Source organism: Triticum dicoccoides, chromosome 3A, assembly GCF_002162155.2.
Source record: "Triticum dicoccoides isolate Atlit2015 ecotype Zavitan chromosome 3A, WEW_v2.0, whole genome shotgun sequence".
Taxonomy (NCBI): domain Eukaryota; kingdom Viridiplantae; phylum Streptophyta; class Magnoliopsida; order Poales; family Poaceae; genus Triticum; species Triticum dicoccoides.
Genome location: NC_041384.1, coordinates 752,893,019 through 752,915,298, shown reverse-complemented (window position 1 = coordinate 752,915,298; position 22,280 = coordinate 752,893,019). Strand labels below are relative to the sequence as shown.

Genomic DNA, 22,280 nt, shown 5'->3' with positions numbered 1-22,280 from the left:
CCGGTCAGCCGAACCCTGGACAAGTTGACCCGGAAATCTACGCCTTTGATTTTCACCGGACGATCTTTGACCAATGGACGTTTTCACCTGGTTGTGATAGGTCGGCCCATAGGAACACTTGAGAACAAGGTCTGGGACAAACCCACCATAAGATTCCCTTCGTGTCAACCCGACATGGCCGTTTCCTCCCTCCAAGTGACAACGGCATTGGCGTCCATGAAGGGTCACACTCCTGAGCCAGTTGCCTTTGCACCCGCCACCACAATCCTTGAAACAGTCTGATGAAGCAAACATGATTTAAGTTTGTTCAAATTTGAAACATAGTATAGCACATAATCCTTTCAAGATTCTGATAAAAAACCATATGAATTTTGTCAAAATCAATCCAAGTATCAATTACTTATGATTTTAATAAAGCAGAAGGACCTATATGCAAAAGTACAGGAGGCCACATTTCTAACATACTCAAAAACAAAAACAAACTGGATATTCATAATCTATGGAAAATTCTACCCTAAATTGATGTATAATTTGTGTATGTTTAAGTTTAGATAAGTTAGATTTAAATTAAACAAAATTTAACTTAAAAAATAAAAATAATTTAAAATAAAAACAAATAATATGTATGCCTACGGCATGGTTCTCGGCCAGGGGCTGCCAGGAGGTGCCACGTGGCGGGGCTATGCCTACGGCAAGGCCGTAGGCATAGATGGAAAACTATGCCTACGGCTTTGCCGTCGGCATAGATCTGCCACGTGGCAGCTCCTAGTAAAAAAATATAGATAATATCTATGCTGACGGCCGCCGTCAGGGCCGTCGGCATAGATTTGACGGCGTCAGCCCGCCGTTTGTCCCTGGGCCACCAGGGCCACATCTATGCCGACAGCCCAACTATGCCTACGGCCACCGTAGGCATAGATCGATATATGCCGACGGCCAAACTATGCCTACGGCTGCCGTAGGCATAGATGGAGGTATGCCGACGGCTTCTCTATGCCGACGGCTTTTCCCAGGCCGTCTGCGTAGCTCGAGTTATGCCGACGGCCCCGACAAAAAGCCGTCGGCATAGATAAGGCCGTAGGCATATAGGGTTATTCCGGTAGTGCTGCCGTCGATGGATTTTTTTGGTAGCTTGGCTGCAGGTTGCTTCAGATTTGGTACTATCCCCATCTCTCTCTCTCTCTCTCCCCCCTCTCTCTCTGTGTGTTTGTGTGTGTCTGTGGGCGCGCGCGAAGCAATCGATCCCTCGTTGCCGACTGCCGACTCATCGCCCCAATGGTCGTCGCATCAGTTCCACCGTCGTTGTATTGCCTTGGATTCAGTTGTGGCTTCGGCTGGAACTGTACGGTGTTGTCTGATGCCTGGTTTCAAGCGGGTTTGGTCCGCTGATGCCAGGTATGAGATGCTCTTGAGCCTGATCGCTCCATGTGTGCATGCGTGTAATGGGTATCATGGTCATGTTGCTTTGGGTGTAGAGGCAACATTTTTTGGTTATTACATAACAATTTCTTTATCAACTATAACGTTTTCTTATCAATACGTCTGAGTGTGATAAAGATGGGTGTGATGGTGAGCATGTGTGGGAAGTGGCCCTGAACGGGGAACAGGAATAGCACGAAGTGGATGGTGGTGGGCATGCTCAGCTTGAATCAATCATTTGGTCGGTGTTGTTTGACTACTAAACTTTCGGCTGGAGTAAGACTACTCCCTCCGTTTCATAGTGCAGTGCGTATAGATTTTTTGAAAAGTCAAACTTTGATCAAGTTTATAGAGAAAACTATTTGTCTACAATACCCAAAGTATGTAATATGAAAATAAATCTAATCATATATGTTTGGCAGTCTACAATACCAAACTGCCGGCGCACAACTGAGTGAGAAAAGGGTGCAATGTGATGACCTTTGCTCCGCTGCGGAGTCCACGGGATTTCTTCTGGTTAGGGCACCACGAGGTTGCTGCTCACTACGATTCCCAACTTCCAGGAGGTATGGTTCTGCACGCTCAGCTCTTTGTTTTGATTTTAGAATGGTGGTGAATCTGCGTTTGTAAATCTGCAGGTTGTTCTAATGGCTTTTCAATGTCCGCATTGTAATGAAGCTAATGCAATATTCTTCAATAATTTATGGGGTATTTCTGCACATCCAAGTGCAGTATCTTTAGTTCCGTGTGCTTGTGAATTAGGAACAACGAGGTCCAGTTTGCTGTACAGCTCCAGCCTAATAACTGAGGATCATGCGTGGGGAGAAATGACATGTTGTTTCATTTAGCACGGCAGTTGTTCTGAACTGTAACCGAGACCAGAGACCAGAGCATTGTGTGCAGATAATTGATGGAAAGGAGCTCCTGAAGGGAAGGAGATACACTGACAATCGTCTTGTCAAGAAGGTATGCAGCAATTTATTCATTCAGTCCAAGCTCCTGGTGCAATCATAGATAATTATTTGTGTGTACTCATGGTTTGGTATATTGATCAAGAAATTATCTTCCATTTATGGCTCTATGCGCCGCAACGTACTCCAGGAATGGGCATATATTCATGCATATTGATCCCACATGTTTCAACGGTTAGTTCTGATTAACCAATGAAATAGTCAGAATTTACCACCTACCGGACCGCTGATTTATCAAAACAGAGAAAGACCCACTGGTCTTTCCCAAGATTCGTGGATCGATTATTTGGTTAGCTAAATGCATTTGTATTATGGTATATTTTCAATTATAAATGCATGTAGTCCATTTTATTGCCTAAGAAGAATAATCTGTATGCCATGGAAGGGGCTTGGCTGATGGAACATGACATCGAAACCCTGCTTGCTCTAACTTTTTTGGCGACGAGTTGATAAATAATCTACATGCTTATTACTCTGCTGCCATGGAATTTATTCCAAATTGAAATAACATATCCTATAGTGTTTTGAGACCCTTTTTTAACCTGAATTGTATTTTTCCTGCACCATGAAGGTACACTTAACCAAGGCTACAATGTAAAGAAGCACAATGTGCCAGTTACGAGTAGGTTTGTTTGAACCACGAATATTATTCAACTGATATAAACAAAAATGGAAGGTTATAAATTTGGCTTCTTACATGATGGTTGGGTGGTCTGCATGTTAGGCTCGTCAAGATGGTGAGCAGCAAGGCAGAGAGGAACATGGACGTGTTTTTCACCTCGACGACGGCAACATCGTGAATCACATACTTTTTAATTGAGTTCCAGATGTATATTAGGGGTATAAATTTTGACTTTTGTGTTGTGGGTGCCATTGTTGAATGCTGACTTTGTTGTGAGATTTATCAAATGGTCCAAATTTAATGTAGGCTAAAAAGTAAATAATGTAGGTTGTTACCACATTGCGAGCGCCAAGCAAAATTCAGTAATGGAAAAATCCGCAAGTTCTTAACCTTCTCCAATTTGATTAAGTAATTATTTGAAAGATAGTAGGGGGAGAATACAATAGTACTTTTTAGTCTGTAACACTAGCTAATCATTATACTTTAATATACTTTTTTGGCTCCTATCACAGTTCAAGCAATTCAATGGTTGGAGATCTGCATCTACGTTACATACTCGTGGAGGTATATTACTCTGAAACACCTCAGTTCTTAGCTCTGGCTAAGCATAATCGGATGTTACTTTACTTCTGGCATTTGGCTACAAATGTGATGTTACCATACTTTTAGCTGTGTATGAGAGTATAAAATGTGTAAAGTGCATCAGCTGACATTGCTCCTGTTTGTTGTTAGATTTGTAATACTGTCTAAGTTCATTTTCACCAGTAGTGACCTGCATTTATGCTTGTCATGCATACATTATCTTCATTTTTTAGGGAAGTTGCGCCTTCCTCTCTGAAGTATCATTGCCCTTTTCTGATATTAATCTTTGGTAATGGTGATCGAGTGTGAGTACACAAAAGTTGGTTGGAGATTTATTACTTTGAGGTATGCATGTGTGTTTTGTTCGATCATTGGGTAATGGATCATACCATGGATGACGTCCAAACTGGTCTGCAGGAAGAAAGGGTTCAGCCAAGCGAGAGCGGCACTTTTTTTCATCTTCCTTGTGGAGAAAGACATTGCCTTCATGGGCCTCACTGCGCACGGCCAAGTTGACCATGTGCGCACTGGTAGAGGATTGTCTGCTTCACATGAGTGGTTACAGTATCAAGGTCGGAAAGGAAGAATCTGTGAAGCCAAATGAAGGGTGGGAATAGGAGTTGACTATGTTGCAAACATAACTGAAGGTGAAGGTTTAGGCTGTCAGATTGTTTGGGTTCAAATCCTCGACTGATGTATTGTATTTTAACCATCAAGCTACAGCAGGACGACTCGTTTTGTGTTGCTTTCTCTTCCTATTGTGTTCACCTTATGACTGGTCCAACACATTCTTCATCTTAATGCATTTTACGAAGAACACAAGTCTTTCAAGTTAAGTACAATAAACTTATTGTCTGTTACTGATAATTAGTATTCAGTGGACCTCGGCATTCTTTAGAAGAAAACAAGGTGTGAGATGCTCTACCATTTCTCTTGTATAAAAATTCAATTTATTGGTGTGACCTGTATGATTTGGAATTTGTAAACTAAACCCCATCCTCATGTATGATGTAATAGTGTTCCTTTTTGTCATGCTGCAGCTTGTCCGGATTGTCAATCCACATTAAGTGTACCAACCATAATTTTATATTTGTTGAAAAGTATGGGTTGTATTTTGCAGAATTAAAATAAGGCATAATTCTCGTGTTAACAAATCTGGTTAGTCTGTATTAACAAACACACACTTCAATGTCTGTTAAAAAAATCATTCGTGTTCATATTAAGTTCTGATGTGCATAATATGTTTGCAGGAAATGAATAATGCTTCAAATATGTTTTGGATCAACCACATTTCTCCCCCAAATATGTTTTGGATTAGGGAAGCACCAAAATTTGGGAAGCCTACTAGGCACCCTTTTCATGTCCGAACACACCTGGATGAATGAGGAAGGCATGAGCTTCGATCTTGAAGACAACCTTAATCATTTATTTGATTAAGTTATATGCATTGTAGCCCGTTAGTGCACCCGCGGCTGCATGCGGTTGCAGCCAACAGGCACACGCGGTGGCTGCGGGAGATCGTCGGACGCCTCCCCCTTCGTCGTCCATGTTGTCAGTAGCCTCCTCAGCTCACCTCGTCATCGTCGCGAGGCACCTCCTTCCCTGCACCAGCATCATTCCATGCTCCACTTGAGAGAGAAAGAAAGATTGGGTGGCTGCAAGTGGGGCTGAGCGGCCTCATGCCCCCAGAGGTATGTTGGTCAGTACAAACATTTGGGGATAAATTGAGGGGTCCGGTTGGGTTACTTTTTTGACCGGGCACTGACCGGGCAGACGTTTCGGACGTTTAGGGAGAAATTAGGGGGTTTGGTTGTAGATGCTCTAAGTTATTAAGAAGCTAAGAAATTGATAGATCAATCTATGGCCCTATTGTTGAGGAGGTAAAAGAGTGCATGCAATAAGGGAAGAGTTCAGGGTGGCATGGGTGAGACGCTCGGCTAATAGAGCTGCTTATTGAATTGCGAAGGAGGCTTGTGCGAATCGTTGTATTGCATTTGTGATGTTTTGGACTCGGAACATGCTGAGATGAATGAATACAACACAACCCATTTCTTTCAACTAAGAAAAACTTTAGTTGGAATGGGTTTTGTTTCATTTATTCATCTATCTGAGTCCAAAACGTCACAAATACAATCCAGATAATATTATTGTGTTTGATAGTATATGGGTGTTAGCTGATTATAAAAAAGTGTGTTAGCTGAGGCGACATTGTTCTTAGTTATTTTAGTTCCATGAATGGCATCTTAAATTTTGTCAAAAGCCCGTGGCAACGCACGGGCGTTCTACTAGTGTTATAAAAGGCCTGAACTAAGCTGCAAACCCTAAAAACGAAGGAATTTTCCCCCACCCGTTTGCTTTCAGCGGCGGCGCCTTCCTCGCGCTCGATGCGCTCGCGCGGCTGCCTCGTCCTGGAGCGCATCGCCGACGCGGCAAGGAGTGCCAGTACGGCCGCGGGAGGATGTGCGCATGGCGTCTGCAGGTGTTCGTTTCTGCACATCCCGATTGATCCTGCTAACTCGTGTAAGATGACTAACAAGGAGTGCAGGGATCCCGCTAGTTGAACTATTTGGGACCCGTGGATGTATAATTGGCCGATTGGTTGTGTCTATTCCTGTTTGATTCTTCTTTATTTCTTTTATTGAAGGATTTCAATTTTTGACAGAAATTCGTCCACTTTTCGTCCAAATTTCGCCCGATTTTCGTTCAAAATTTCAAATTTTAGATTGTCATTTTCGTTCGAGTTTTTCTGAAAAAATCCCGAAATACTGAATTTCGCCAATTTCGTTTGGCGGCGGTAAAATTTGTAAAACAAAATCCAAATCCTTGACGTGTACAGCTTTGGTGTGGTACTAGTAGAGTTGCTCCTGAGAATGAAGCCTGTTTTCACAAGTGAATCAGGCACAATCAAGAGCTTGTCAAACTATTTTCTCGAGCAGTTCAATGAAGGAAGAATCAGTGGTGTTGTTAATTCCAATGTCCTGGAGGAAGCGACCGAGGAAGAGATCACCGGTGTTGCCTCTCTTGCAGAGCGGTGCTTAAGGCTGCGTGGTGAAGAACGACCCGCCATGAAACAGGTGGAGATGGAGCTCCAGACTCTGCTAACAAAACGGGTGAACTCATGTCAAGCAGATCCAAGAAATGAAGAACAAATACAACCAACTTCATTAACTCGCCAATTGCCTGCAACGGAACTGGGCGAGAGAGTCAACATACAGTCAGGACACAGCCAACGGCGCCATAGCTTGGAGGCAGAGTTCATTTCATCGGCCAGCATACCACGCTAGATGCGATTGTTAAGCTCATAATAATCGATAATCTGTTCCCCTCTTTTGTAAAACTGATGCTAGGGCTTGCATTACATGCTAGTTAAATTTTAGTACTGTAGTAAGTCAATTTATGTCTAGGTAATTTCAGGCAATTTATCATGATTATCAGTTTTTCATTGGAATTTTGCTTGTTTTTATGTAGACTGATCTTTATTACCTTGAGGTCTAGCGTGAGTTACTGGCATATGCATTATGATGATGAGATCGACGTTTCTAAGAAATCAGGGCTGCGATGCATTGTGTTGATGAGCAGCCATTTTGCATTAATTACACCGTACTGAACCAAACTGTACAATTAATCCATCAGCAACAATCAGGCAACAGCTTCTTTGATGGAGAAACGGAACCGTCGACCACTCCGCTTAGTACTACCGCAAGCTTCCTCGCGTGCTTCATGTGGTCGGAGTGCCACCTGGCTTTAACATTCTCGTGAACATGCCACGTGTAAGTAGTAGTAAGATAAAATCTACTTCCTCTGTAAAGAAATATAAGAGCGTTTAGATCACTATTTACGGAGGGAGTAAGAGAGAACAGAACCTCCAACCTTCCAGAACCTACTCCCGTACGCGGTCTGAAGTCTCTGAACCTACTAGCAAGCTGAGTTGAAGAGAGGCCGACGAGCTCCTTGATGCCAGCAGCGGATCTCGCCGGCTGGTGGTGGGGGACGAGTGGAAATCTGATTGTATTGACTGATCTACAAGGTATTGATTTGTTGTTGCTATTGATGAGGATGGAATTCAGAAAAGATTGTGTGGTATAGTTCTGCATTCAGAAAAGGGGTTTGCTATTTTCATGCTGCAATTTTGTGAGCTCACAGGTCTCCATCAGTTTGCACAGCAAGGCTTTTGTCGATTTACTCTCTGAATTTAACCCACAAGGGAAAATGTGAAATATCAAATATATAATGGGATTTATTAGGCCGATTGGCAAGGACTTGTAATTATTGGCCCCTTTGATGGGCTGAGATACCGACGGACTTGCATGATCGTGGTGTGCGTAGCCATAGGATGTCCTTCTCTATTGCATCCATTATTCAATACTAGCAAAAGGGCCTGTGCGTTGCAACGGGAGAAAAAAAATTCATAATTTCAAATGGTCATGATCACATTTCGTTGCATCACCGAGATACAATATCTCTCTCAATTTCTCGAAATCATGAACATTTTGAAATTATGAACAATTTGTTAAACTCATGCACATATTTGAAATCGCAAACAACATACTATTACAAATTTCTGAACATTTTCTACAATCAAGAACATTTTTTCAATTTATGAATATTTTTTGCTATTTACAAACATTTTTTAGAAATTGTGAACATTTTTAAGCAATTTTCCTGAACTGGCAAACATTCTATAATCGATGAAAATATTTAGAAATTGGGTGGAATAATTATTGAATTTGACGAACTTTTTTTGATTTAGCGAACATTTTTGGAAATGCCCGTGCCTTGCAACGGAAAAAAACTATCAAGTTATACATGTGCGGTAGATATAAAAAAGTATGAATCAAATTCACAAAGTATATACAAATCATGTCATGATGCGATAAGACACTTTTAAAATGTAATTTCAAAAACGAACAATATGATGCTCATCAAGACTTGATTTTTTAAGGCGTCACAACAAAATATTTTGTGGCTGAGCAAACTGCATTGACGGACCCTGCCTGAGCTATACTGATAAATAAAGTGTCTCGTCTGGACTTAGCGTAGCGGTGTTTACCATAACCACTATTGTGATATGAAAATAAGCATAACTGTGTATGGAAGCAAAATAGACATTTAGTCATTTTAATATAGCTTACAAAAACAAACCCTTAGAAATTTATGTCAATTTTGTTGGGTTCAGCGTTGTACAAAACACGGAAACCCTTTTTTACCCAACGCGAAGGACTAAATAAAATCATAAAACGAGCTATATAGATCTCCTAATAAAACCTTTATGGAACCTACAATTAGTTTTGTTCATTATTTACGGATGTGTTTTAATTTTTGTGAACATTTTCTAAAAGCTGATGGACATGATTTTTAAATTCCTGAATATGCTTTGAATATTGGCTCATTTAAAAAAATCATGAACATTTTTTATTTCATGAAATCATTAGAAATCGTGATTTGTTTATAATTTGTGAGCAATTTTTTAAGTCATGAACATTTTTTGATTTTTAGAATATTTTTTAAATTCACAAACAGTTTACCATTTTCCTACTTTTTTTCAGAACTCGCAATTGTTTGATATTTTGGAAATCCGAAATTAATTTTGAGATAAAAAACCAAAACAGAAATAAAAAAGTAAAAATAAATAAAAAATAGGGGGCGCCATCAATCCGAAATTTATTTTTAGGGAAAAAACAAAATAGAAATAAAAAAAAGATATAGAAAACAGGGGGCGCCACGACCCGCACATGGGCTGGCCCATTACTGCGCTTGGTAAAAAGAAAGAGAAAAAGCATGAGAACCAGGGATCGAACCCTGGTTTCCTGTGTGGAGCATCGTTGCCTCAGCCATCGCGCTGCTCATGCATTGGTGCTATTATATCGTGTCCACCTTTAATAACAGAACCCTGGAGCGATATTAGAAATTAAAAACGAATCGTTTTTGCCACTTACGGGTGGCATTGGTGGGTAATTATTGCCAACTTCAAGGGCATTTTTAATGACGGACGGGCAGAAGCACTATTTGCTTTATTAGTAGGTAAAGATATAGCACGGACAACTGTGTGCTACTGCTTTGCATGATATCGGCCTTTGTTAGAATAAATCCGAGGCACTCCGTCGATCTACTGAAGACCAAGCAATCACACGAGGCACGACACCGAGATTTGTTAATGAGGTTCATCGATATTGCTACATTCCCGGGGCATGACTACGGGCGCTCCTCCCCATGACACCGCTACAATACCGCACCCTGGCCATCCGGGCGCCGGCACACGCCGCCGGCTCCCGCGCATGTCCGTGCTATTATATTGGCATAGGTTACATCGTGTGTCTAGCCCCGTTATATATGAGAGGCCTAGGGTATAAGTGTCCTATTAGGACACAACTCCTACCCAGTCTACACACACAGTACGACTCCAAGTCCAACTATAACCTAACTTGTACAATAATATTCGACACAACTCTAACAAACTCCACCTTGACGAATATTCTCCACCATCTTGAATTCGTCGATGTGTCGAACCTCCATGTACATTGGCCTTAAGATACGCCATGAGCACCGCTGCTACTCCCAGACTCCATGTGACTCCACCTGCAACTGTAGTCCCTTCTCGTCTTCTTCACGGTCAACCCTCGAGCAAAATTAAGTTCCTCAATACTCTATTTTGTGCTCCCAACTTCCGAGATCCATTCAACACTATCACACACCGATCACTGTCTGCGTGAAAATGAACAACTCACATATTGGATGCCACATATAAGAGTTACCTGAACTCAATGCCACCGCTCTTTCTTGACCATCTATCTGAAACTCGAAGGAATTTCACCGTCGCCCTGCGTCACCCTGAGTCAAATTCACAGTTGTCTCACCCTTTTCCCGGATGGTCTCTGGCATGTCCCACAACTATAGCACTCCGCCTCCTTCTGTCTTGTCATCCGCACTTTGCCATGTGCACTGAACACCACAGAATATACGGCCATGTACTCTCTCAGCTTTTGACAATTTTAGACTTTTCACCACTTTCTCAGATTCTCCATGGTCAACTCTTGTCCATCAACTAGCACCGATAGACCCAATCATCAACTTGAATCCGGTACTCGTCAACACTGCTTCAGCACCCCTGCACACTTTGCCTGACCACATGTCTGACCACTAGTGCCTTGGCCTGTCGCTATGTCCTGTGCTTACCGCACGCCTCGCCGCTATCACCGCGTCGAGCCTCTGCTGTCCTGGTCGAGTCTCCCGGGTAGCTAGCCCCCACTGTCTCAACTCCCACTGCAGAGAAGCATCGATCAACACCGATCGATGCCGAGTATCACGCCTCCATCAAACCACTGCGCCCCAGTCCGATCCACGTGTCTCTCGCTATCCCGCTGAAATAGGCTTCGACTCTCCATGCATTTACGCCGTAGCCCCTCCATCAGCACAGAGTGAAGTCTTCCATCAGACTCCAGCTCCACCTTCAACATGACTCTATGTAGCTGGCCATGCTACCCTGCGCCCTATCGACTTCAAGCTCTCTCATGTGTACACCGCCTTGAATCAACCCTGCCCCATAGTCTTGTCGAGGCCGCACAAGCCCTCAAGCCTGCACCACGTGTCTCCACGCCTCAGAAGTCGGTCATCATTAGCACCACACTCCTATGTCGTCGTCGCTGAAATCACCACCGTCTTCTGCTTTGACCAACATCCACGTCGATCCGCCAGACTGTCCAGTCCAACCCAGCCGAAATTATCCGACTGCAATCATGCTTCACCCTGCATCGTGTCCGCCCCACACATCTACTTGCATTGCTTGACGCCCTGTGTATGCATGATCCTTGCCACGACGCGCTCCAGACTCCTCCGAGGCTTATACGCACGTCGCCAGCGTGCCTCTGCACGCTCCAAGCCCCCTTCAAACTTGTGCCCACCGCTTTGACAGCTCCACAATTACTTCTAACCTCGCTCAGAGTTCTGAAAAACTTTTGCGTCCAATAAACCAATTTACCATCGATTCTCCGTGGAGCACCTTATTCTCAGATGCCGACTAAACCGTAATCAAGCTTAGGCAGTGCACAATATTCCTGCAACCTTCCGTGTACCCTTAGTACATATGGATCAATTCCTCCTTTTAATCCACCTCAATGCTCCTGGACACTAGTGTGCCTTGGCGCTTGCACCTTTTTTCCGTAACAAATCACGTGATCCATTGCACCTGTCGGACAAATTAGCTCGAAGCCTGCTTCCCACACATCGGTGACGTGGCTACCCACAGCCCAGCATGGGCCTCTGCCAGCGCTAGCCTGGGCCTCGCAGCCGTGCCTCACGCCGTGCCCGCCCGCAGCTAGGCCTCCCCCGTCCTCGAGTGCCTGGGCCACGCCCGCATCTGGACCTCGGCGCCTCGCTACATGCTTGGGACAGCGTTCCGCGCACCTGGCAAGCGATTCCGCTTGTGCTGCCGCAACCGGTCGCATCTCGTCAACACCGAGAGTCCGAGACGCCACGAAAACTGTGATACAGCACGAGCCCGCCGAGACCCGCGTCTAACCCCGATGTCGCCGCAATCGCCAGATCAAACCCGACAGCATCGATCAGCCAAACGAATCCCATGCCAACAGCTTCCGATGGTTCCTCCGGTCGCTGCCATCAACGTGAACAAAACCCCGCCGCACCATCGATCTTCCTCGCAGTCGCCAATTGACCGATTACTGCGTGACCGATTTGACGAGATTTTCCACTCCTTCATCTAAATCAACAAACCGCTGCCTCTTCGTACCCTTGCTCATGATACCACTTGTTAGAATAAATTCGAGGCACTCCGTCGATCTACCGAGGACCAAGCAATCACACGAGGCACGACACCGAGATTTGTTAACGAGGTTCACCGATATGGCTACATCCCCGGGGCATGACTACGGGCGCTCCTCCCCATGACACCGCTACAATACCGCACCCTAGCCGCCCGGGCGCCGGCACATGCCGCCGGCTCCCCCACGTGTCCGTGCTATTATGTTGGCATAGGTTACATCGTGTGTCTAGCCCCGCTATATATGAGAGGCCTAGGGTACAAGTGTCCTATTAGGACACAACTCCTTGTCTACACACAGTACGACTCCAAGTCCAACTGTAACCTAACTTGTACAATAATATTCGACACAACTCTAACAGCCTTCTCCATGGTTTATCTCGGGCGGTTAGAATTAATTTTCAGTTTACTCTGCCCTGGGTTGCAGCATGAGCAAACAACTGCTTAAACTGAGGATGGAGTTCGGTTACTGTTACGTAGCATTCTCCTGATTGGCTTTTCATACCGCAGTTCTGCATGCACAACAAGGACTCTCTGCTGCGGGTATGTATTGTTGGTCTACGCTACAAGTTTGGCACGAGATGCCTGTCATGTAAGCAATTCTTTTCTCTGTGCAGCATGAACAAAACGGCAAGCAATGCGATGTGATTTCTTCTGGACAGAAATCAGCCGGTTGGATAAGACTTGTCAGTGCCCCCTTTGATGGGCAACAATAACCTGCACAACAAGGCAAGCATTGACGGACTTGCGAGGTCACTGTGCGGTAACACGACAACAAGAAAGTAGTCGAATCAACCACATCACCGTCCTCTGGAGTCCAGGTCGTACCTTTCTTGTTCCTCCGCCATGTCTTCTTACTTGGATGGATCAAGTGTAACCACAACATAAAATTTGCAGCACCAACCCAGTGATGTGGAAGTGGTACATCAAAGAGAAGGCCTCCCAGCTGAGACGTTCTCTCCATACCACTGTTAGTTAAATCCCCAGTCTGAACTGAATTTTGAGTGAAACTGGGAGGTGCGAAAGGTGTGTGGATCATGGCCATCTTGCCTATGATGTACGCATCACTCTCACTGTTGATACTTGGGTCACTGGGAAAGTTAACAAGCCACAACCCTGAAGGGAATTGGGCACATCCATCACTTGCCACGCTTGATGGTTGCCCGAAGAGCTGTGGAAATCTGAGCTTGGACTACCCATTTGGCATCGGATCCAGGTGCTCCCGGGGGCCTGACTTCAACCTCACTTGCAACGACACCGCTCATCCTCCCAGACTGTTCTTGCGCGACGGCATCACCCAGGTGACCGGCTTCAATCCTTTTTCGTCTTTGAACCTCATCCAGACCTCCTTCTCGCATACCATACCCATAAAATCTGGTGCCAGTGTCTACAACTTTTCTTTGAAACCGCCCGGGAGGTCCTTCTCTCCTTTGTCCATAGTTCTAAACATTACAGGCTGTGACCTGGACGTATACTTTGTCGAAGATGTTGCCACCAAGTTGATATGCAGCACTGTGTGCTTGGATCCAGGAATCTCAGAGATGGTGGCTATGCACGACTGTAAAAATACCTCCGGATGCTGTCGTGTTTATGTGCACCTTGACGGCAGCTTTCTGTTTAAATACCACAGCAAAAGCAACATTGAGGCACGCTCTAACCAGACCTCTCAACTGTGGGATAGAATCAGCATAACTAGTGATGGGCCGACTGGCTTTCTGCTATTGTGGCAGATAGTTGATCAATCCACCTGCGTTGCTGCCAAGCAAAACAGGACAGACTATGCATGCATTAGTGAGCAATCCAAGTGCATGGACTATACAAACAGTTCCGGTGATGCCAAAGATGCCAGCTACATTGTCGGAAGTGATTGCTACAGCTGCATGTGCAGGTCTGGCTATTCAGGCAACCCCTACATTCCACATGGCTGCTCGAACGATGACAAAGGTAACCCCTTACAACTGTTGTTAGGTATATTTTGGACATTGAAATATTCTAACTTCTCACTGATAAAACTAGGGTATAATCCAATTCCGAGCAAGGGCGATTGCACCCGTTGGTGCGGTAACATCAGCGTGCCATTCCCATTCGGCTTAGAAGTGGGTTGCTTTGCAGTGGAACAGTTCCACGTCAACTGCACAAATATGACGGCATCAGCTGCCCTCATTTTGATGTCAAGGAATTACCAGGTCTTAGACATAAATATTCATGAAGGGACCATTAACTTCACCAATACTCAACTACAGCAACAAGCATACTCTCACACTACAATTGGACGCTTTACTTTTTTAGACTCACCATTCTCCTCTATGATGTGGGTTGCTGCTAATCTAAGTTGCGCAGAGGCCCAAAAGAATATGTCTAGATATGCTTGTGTCAGTATTAACAGCATGTGCGTGGAAGTAAGCACTGAAAGGCGCTCTGCTGGTTACCGCTGCAAATGCTCAGATGGGTTCCAAGGAAATCCATACAACCAAAGTGGTTGTGAAGGTAATCCTTCCCTCCTCTCTCCTCACTGTTGTACATATGTATTAGGAGTGTTCTATTAAAATAGACAGTGAATTCTTTTTGCTACTTCTTGGTTGTTGTTTTTTTTACCTCGTGTAGGTTCCATTAAATTGGCTGATGCAAGGTTTCATGTTGCCTCAATGATGATGTATTGTGTTCCATGTTATATATTTTGTCAAGGCATCTTACGAAGATTTTTTAATTTCAGATATTAATGAATGCCTTCAACCGAACAAATGTAGAGAAGTCTGCCATAATACCAAAGGAAGCTTCAGCTGTACTGAATGTCCTCTCAAGACTGAGTATGATCCATTAAAAATGCAGTGTACTAAGATAAACCAGCAGCGTCTACTATCAGGTAAGACTATATTGTTGTTACATTTATGATAGACAAGATAGAACAGAAACTTAAAGAGCTTAACGCATACAGGTACAATTATTGGGTTGTCTTGTGGTTTTGGCGTTCTACTTCTAAGCTTCAGTGCAGCACTTCTCATTCGTAGATGGAAAGGAAATGTTCAAAAGCAACTCCGGAAGAATTATTTCCGGAAGAATCAAGGTCTTCTCCTAGAAACGTTGATATCATCTGATGAAACAGCAAATGAGTATACGAAGATTTTCTCGCTAGAAGAGCTGGAGAAGGCAACAAACAATTTTGATGCTACACGAATCATTGGTCGTGGGGGCCATGGCATGGTTTACAAAGGCCTATTATCTGATCAACGTGTCGTTGCCATAAAAAAGTCTAAGATCATTGAGAAGTGTGAGATCCGTCAATTCATCAATGAGGTTGCAGTCCTCTCACAGATAAATCACAGAAATTGTGAAGCTCTTTGGATGTTGTCTCGAAACTGAGGTTCCGTTGCTGGTGTATGACTATGTATCCAGTGGCTCACTATCTCAAGTTTTTCATGCTGATTCAACTGATGGTTTTCCTTTGCCCTGGGGCGATTACTTAAGGATTGCCCTAGAAATAGCAGGACCTCTGTCTTATCTCCACTCTTCAGCTTCGATATCAATCTTCCATCGTGATGTGAAGTCCTCGAATATACTCTTAGATGTGAACTACACAGCCAAAGTTTCAGATTTTGGCGCGTCCAGATTGGTTCCGATTGATCAGACACACATTGTCACCAATGTGCAAGGTACATTTGGGTACTTAGATCCAGAGTATTTCCATACTAGGCAGCTGAACGGGAAGAGCGACATCTACAGTTTTGGTGTGGTACTAGTGGAGTTGCTTCTCAGAAAGAAGCCTGTTTTTACAAGTGAATCAGGCACCATCAAGGGCTTGTCAAGCTATTTTCTCCAGGAGTTCAGTGAGGGGAGAATCACGGGTATTGTTAGTTCCCAGGTCCTAGAGGAGGCAACTGAGGAAGAGATCAACGGTGTCGCCTCTCTTGCAGAGCGGTGCTTAAGTCTGCGTGGTGAAGAAAGACCCACCATGAAACAAGTGGAGACGGAACTGCAGACTCTACGGACAAAACGGATGAACTCATCTCAGCCTGATCCGAGAAATGGAGAACAGATGCAAGCAAGGCCGTTGACTCGAAGGAGTAGATCTTCTCGGCAATCTTCCTCCTTTTTGAGCAACAGTTCGGCTCTCTTTCTTTCTTGGGTTGGGGAAGGAAGGGAAGTGACGGTCGAAGCCCATAATGCGGCCCATGCTCGAACGTTCTTCTCCTGCACGGTCCAGTGTGACTCCACTTCCTGTCCAAAAAAAAGTGTAACTCCACTTACCAAACAACAATCCCTAGAAAAAAAAACTTACCAAACGACACTTCCTTTTAACCATCCACTAGTAGAAAAAGGGTCAAACGGGAAGCACATTAGTGCCGGTTTGTATTTGAGCCGGCACTAATGTATACATAAGTGCCGGTTCCAACGGCTAGCCGGGCCGCTTTCATTAGTACCGGTTCGTGGCGAACCTTTAGCACCGGTTCGTGCCACGAACCGGTACTAATGAGAGTGGTGGCAGGATGTTGTCAGACTGGGGCCCCTCCAGCCCCTTTAGTACCGGTTCTTGGCACGAACCGGTACTAAAGGTCGTCCTACATAAACCCTTCGTCCACCCGAGCTCGCTCTGTTCTTCCCCTTTCCCCTCTCCTCTCTGTTCTTCCCCTCTTCCTCTCGAGCTCATCACACATTTTGCCCAAAATTTGTCAAGATTTCAAGGCCCCCATCCATTCAAATGATCACAAAGGTTAGCAACTTTGTCCTTTCATCTCTCATTGCTAGATTAGCTCTTGCAATGCTTTATATAGTGATTAATTTGTGAGTTTACTTAGTGCCTTGTCCATGTGCTAGTATTTGATTTATATGCAATTTGAGGTCAAAAATAACACTTAGTTTGCATATGTAGGTGTGGTTTACTTAGTGCCTTCTAAATCTCCGTCGTAATCACCGTCGATCGCCCGCACCATCCCGTCGCCGGCACCACCTTGTGGTGAGCCTCTTATTCATGAAATTTTATATAAAAATTGATGTTTGTGTGATTTGGATATATAGTTACTCGTATAATTATCTTACCCGTACGTTGTTTGTTATACATATAGTGCCATGGTTTTGATATCCGTCCCCGTCGGCCCTCGTCCTTGTTATGATTCGGATGTGGTATATATATTCTCTTTTAAAACTAGTTGCATTTCGTGTTTATGACAAATTATGCCCATCAAGTTGACATAGAAATTTTTTCTAGGAGGTATGTGAACCGGAAATTCCAACCGACCCTATTGTCGAGAGGTTAAATTTAGTTGAAAGAGAAAACGAGTACTTGAAAGAAAAATTGAAAAGAATTGAGGGGGAGAAGATGGAATTGGAGTTGCATGTTGCCGATGTCGTCGATGATCACACGATCAAGATGGAGAAAATGCGCTTGAAGATTAGAAAGATTAGAAAATATGCCATCGATAGTGAGGCTTGGTATCATTATGCTGTTGGATCAATTGTTACCTTAGTTGCGATCTTGATCGCATTTGTTGTTGCATTTAAATGCTTTAGCTAGAGAGTTATTTGTTTGTTGCATTTAAGTGTTGTATGAACTTTATGTATGAACTTTATGTATGAACTTATATTAATTTGGTCTATTCGGTGTTGTGTAATGAAGATGAGCCGGCAATGGATGTACGATGACCGATGCTCTCCCCAGTTCGTTGAGGGCGTGCATACTTTTCTGCTTGCGGCTGAGGCAAACAAGCGGGCGGATGGTTTTATGCCTTGTCCATGTGCTGGCTGTAAGAATGGTCACATTTACTCTACGTCAAGAACCATTCACGTCCACCTGTTTAAGTCCGGTTTCATGCCCCACTATAATGTTTGCACCAAGCACGGAGAAAGAGGGGTTATGATGGAAGACAATGAAGAAGAAGAGGACGACGACAGCTATCCTGGCCATGGGTTCCCTGAATACGATGATACAACAATGGGGGAAGAAGCTGAGCCGGAATGCGGGAAGAAGCTGAGCCGGCAATGCGGGAAGAAGCTGAAGAAGAGGCATCAGATGAGCCCGTTGATGATCTAGGTCAGGCCATTGCCGATGCAAAGAGAAACTGCGCAAGTGATTTGGAGAAGAAGAAGTTGCAGCGCATGTTAGAGGATCACAAAAAATTGTTGTACCCGAATTGCGTAGGTGACAAGAAAAAGCTGGGCACCACACTGGAATTGCTGCAATGGAAGGCAGAGAATGGTGTATCTGACAAGGGATTTGGAAAGTTGCTGGTAATGATAAAGGATATGCTTTCAAAGGATAACGAATTGCCCGAGAGTACGTACGAAGCAAAGAAGGCTGTCTGCCCTCTAGGGTTAGAGGTGTAGAAGATACATGCATGCCCTAATGATTGCATCCTCTACCGCGGTGAGTACGAGGATTTGAACGCTTGCCCGGTATGTGGTGCATTGCGCTATAAGATCAGCCGCGATGACCCTGGTGATGTCGAGGGCGAGCGCCCCAGGAAGAAGATTCCTGCCAAGGTGATGTGGTATGCTCCTATAATACCACGGTTGAAACGTTTGTTCCAAAACAAAGAGCATGCCAAGGCGATGCGATGGCACAGAGAAGACCGTAAGAAAGACGGAAAGTTGAGAGTACCCGCTGACGGGTCGCAGTGGAGAAAAATCGAAAGAAAGTACGGGAAGGAGTTTGCAGATGACGCAAGGAGCGTATGGTTTGGTCTAAGCGCAGATGGCATTAATCCTTTTGGGGAGCAGAGCAGCAACCATAGCACCTGGCATGTGACTCTATGTTTGTATAACCTTCCTCCTTGGTTGTGCATGAAGCGGAAGTTCATTATGATGCCAGTGCTCATCCAAGGCCCTAAGCAACCCGGCAACGACATTGATGTGTACCTAAGGCCATTAGTTGAAGAACTCTTACAACTGTGGAATGGAACAGGTGTACGTGCGTGGGATGAGCACATGGGGGAAGAATTTGACCTAAAGGCATTGTTGTTCGTGACCATCAATGATTGGCCTGCTCTCAGTAACCTTTCAGGACAGACAAACAAGGGATACCGCGCATGCACGCACTGTTTGGACGATACCGACAGTATATATTTGGCTAATTGTAAGAAGAATGTGTACCTGGGACATCGTCGATTTCTTCCGAGCAGGCATCCCGTAAGAAAGAAAGGCAAGCATTTCAAAGGTGAGGCAGATCACCGGACGAAGCCTCGCCACCGTACTGGTGCTGATGTACATGATATGGTCAAGGATTTGAAGGTGGTCTTTGGCAAGGGTCCTGGTGGACAACCTGTTCCGAATGAGGCTGACGGACGCGCACCCATGTGGAAGAAGAAATCTATATTTTGGGACCTGCCCTATTGGAAAGACCTAGAGGTCCGCTCCGCAATCGACGTGATGCACGTGACGAAGAATCTTTGTGTGACCCTGCTTGGCTTCTTGGGCGTGTATGGGAAGACAAAAGATACACCTGAGGCACGCGAGGACCAGCAACGTATGCACGGGAAAGACGGCATACATCAGGGTCATGCAAGCTACGCTCTTACCAAAGAAGAGAAGGAAATCTTCTTTGAGTGCCTGCTCAGTATTAAGGTACCGTCCGGCTTCTCGTCGAATATAAAGGGAATAATAAACATGGCAGAGAAAAAGTTCCAGAACCTAAAGTCTCATGACTGCCACGTGATTATGACGCAGCTGCTTCCGGTTGCATTGAGGGGGCTTCTACCGGAAAACGTTCGATTAGCCATTGTGAAGCTATGTGCATTTCTCAATGCAATCTCTCAGAAGGTAATCGATCCAGAAATCATACCAAGGTTAGAGAATGATTTGGTGCAATGTCTTGTCAGTTTCGAGTTGGTGTTCCCACCATCCTTCTTCAACATCATGACGCACGTCCTAATTCATCTATGCGAAGAGATTAACGTTTTGGGTCATGTATTTCTACACAATATGTTCCCCTTTGAGAGGTTCATGGGAGTCTTAAAGAAATATGTTCATAACCGTGCTAGGCCAGAAGGAAGCATCTCCAAGGGCCATGAAAATGAGGAGGTCATTGAGTTTTGTATTGACTTTATTCCTGACCTTAAACCGATTGGTGTTCCTGAATCGCGGCATAAGGGCAGACTGGATGGAAAAGGCACGCTAGGAGGGGAACAAATAATATGTATGGACGGACATTCTCTCACTGAAGCACACTACACAGTTCTACAGAATTCCGCCTTGGTGGCTCCGTATATGGATGAACACAAGAATTTGCTACGCTCCAAACACCCGGAGCGGTCTGATGACTGGATTACACGTGAACAAACCAGGAGTTTTGCCAGCTGGTTGCAGACACGTACCATGCATGACACCTCTATTGAAGATGACCTATACTTGCTGTCCCAGTTACCATCTTCGAATATAATGACTTTCAAAGGGTACGAGATAAATGGTAATACATTTTACACGATCGCCCAAGATAAGAAGAGCACCAACCAAAACAGTGGTGTCCGCTTTGATGCAGAAACCAAGACGGGAAAGAAAACATATTATGGTTATATACAGGACATGGGAACTTGACTATCGACGTGGTTTGAAGGTCCCTTTGTTTCGGTGCAGATGGGTCAATATGACACGAGGCGGGGTAACGGAAGACCCGCAGTACGGAATGACAACAGTGGATCTCAACAATCTTGCGTATGCAGACGAACCATTCGTCCTAGCCAATGATGTGGCACAGGTTTTCTATGTGAAGGACATGTCTACCAAGCCAACAAAAAGAAAAGATAAGGAAGCGAATGCATCGTACGATGAGCCAAAGCGTCACATAGTTCTTTCTGAAAAGAGAAACATCGTGGGAGTGGATGACAAGACAGACAAGTCAGAAGATTATGAAAAGTTTGATGAAATTGCTCAATTCACAGTGAATATTGACCCGAGCATCCCGTTAAATGATGACAATTTTCCATGGTTACGGCGCAAAGGGACACAAGCGAAGAAAAAGTTTCACACCCAAAGATCTGGGATGTGATCGGCTTCACTATCATCACTTTCTTCTGTGTTTCACACCTAGAAGGGAATCTCTGTAATAGTTAGGGTAGTTATGTGTTTTGGCATTTGAAACGCGAAGAAATTTTATGTGCAAACAAATTCTTTCATGCCTTTACTGATTTTTAAAGTTAAGTTATTCACAAACTAGTGATTCACACTAATTTCAAATGATTCAAAATTTAAACTATTCAAATTTGAAAACTACGGGCACTAACAGAAAGTTTGTAATTTTTGGTACCTAAAGCAAAAATATTCACAAAGAAACTCTAAATACACAAAAAAAAAGAACTAAAAAATAAATAAAGCAAAAAAAAATAAAAAAGTCCGCCTACTAGGCCAGAGCGGCCTGCATACGACTAGAAACCCAACCTGTTGTTGGGCCAGGATGCAGGCCCGCAAAGGTCCAGTAGGCCCACAGGGCAGCACAAAACATGTAGGCCCAGTAGGCCTGCTTTGGAGAGGAGCTCGAGAGAGTTACCGCACGAGGGGGTTATAAACCAGTGCGGACGCCCCTCGGCTAGCGAGGTGGGACTAAACTTGCCGCACCGCACCTGCGCCAGCGCACCTCCTTTAGTACCGGTTCGTGGCACCAACCGGTACTAAAGGGGGGGGGCCTTTAGTACCGGTTGGAGCCACCAACCGGTACTAAAGGGGGTCGCTTCCCGCCGCTTGGCCTGGCCAAAACAGGCCTTTAGTACCGGTTGGTGGCTCCAACCGGTACTAAAGGTCCCTCCTATATAAACAACACTTACGAAAATTTCAGTTTCTCAATTGCTTCTTCTCCTCTGCACCGTCGCCCGCCGCCCCCGTCTGCATATCCCTCGTTGCCGCGCCCGTCGCCGCCCCGTCCCCGTCATCGCCGCCCCGTCGTCCCCGTCCCCGTCGTCCCCGTCGTCACCGCCGCCCCGTCCCGGCCCGT

The 22,280-nt window shown here is 44.7% G+C and overlaps 1 protein-coding gene and 1 pseudogene across 1 annotated transcript; both read left to right on the top strand.

The window, feature by feature from the left end:
• The window catches only part of LOC119273665, a 17,094-nt pseudogene extending 10,216 nt beyond the window's left edge, over positions 1 to 6,878 (top strand).
• A 6,412-nt stretch (positions 6,879 to 13,290) lies between these two features.
• Positions 13,291 to 15,777, top strand: LOC119273664 (wall-associated receptor kinase 1-like). The gene is made up of 4 exons (XM_037554756.1): positions 13,291 to 14,311; positions 14,384 to 14,854; positions 15,081 to 15,230; positions 15,303 to 15,777. The coding sequence occupies exons 1-4, from the start codon at positions 13,405 to 13,407 to the stop codon at positions 15,725 to 15,727; spliced, it is 1,953 nt and encodes a 650-aa protein (XP_037410653.1). The 5' UTR covers positions 13,291 to 13,404; the 3' UTR covers positions 15,728 to 15,777.
• The last annotated feature ends 6,503 nt before the right edge of the window (positions 15,778 to 22,280 follow it).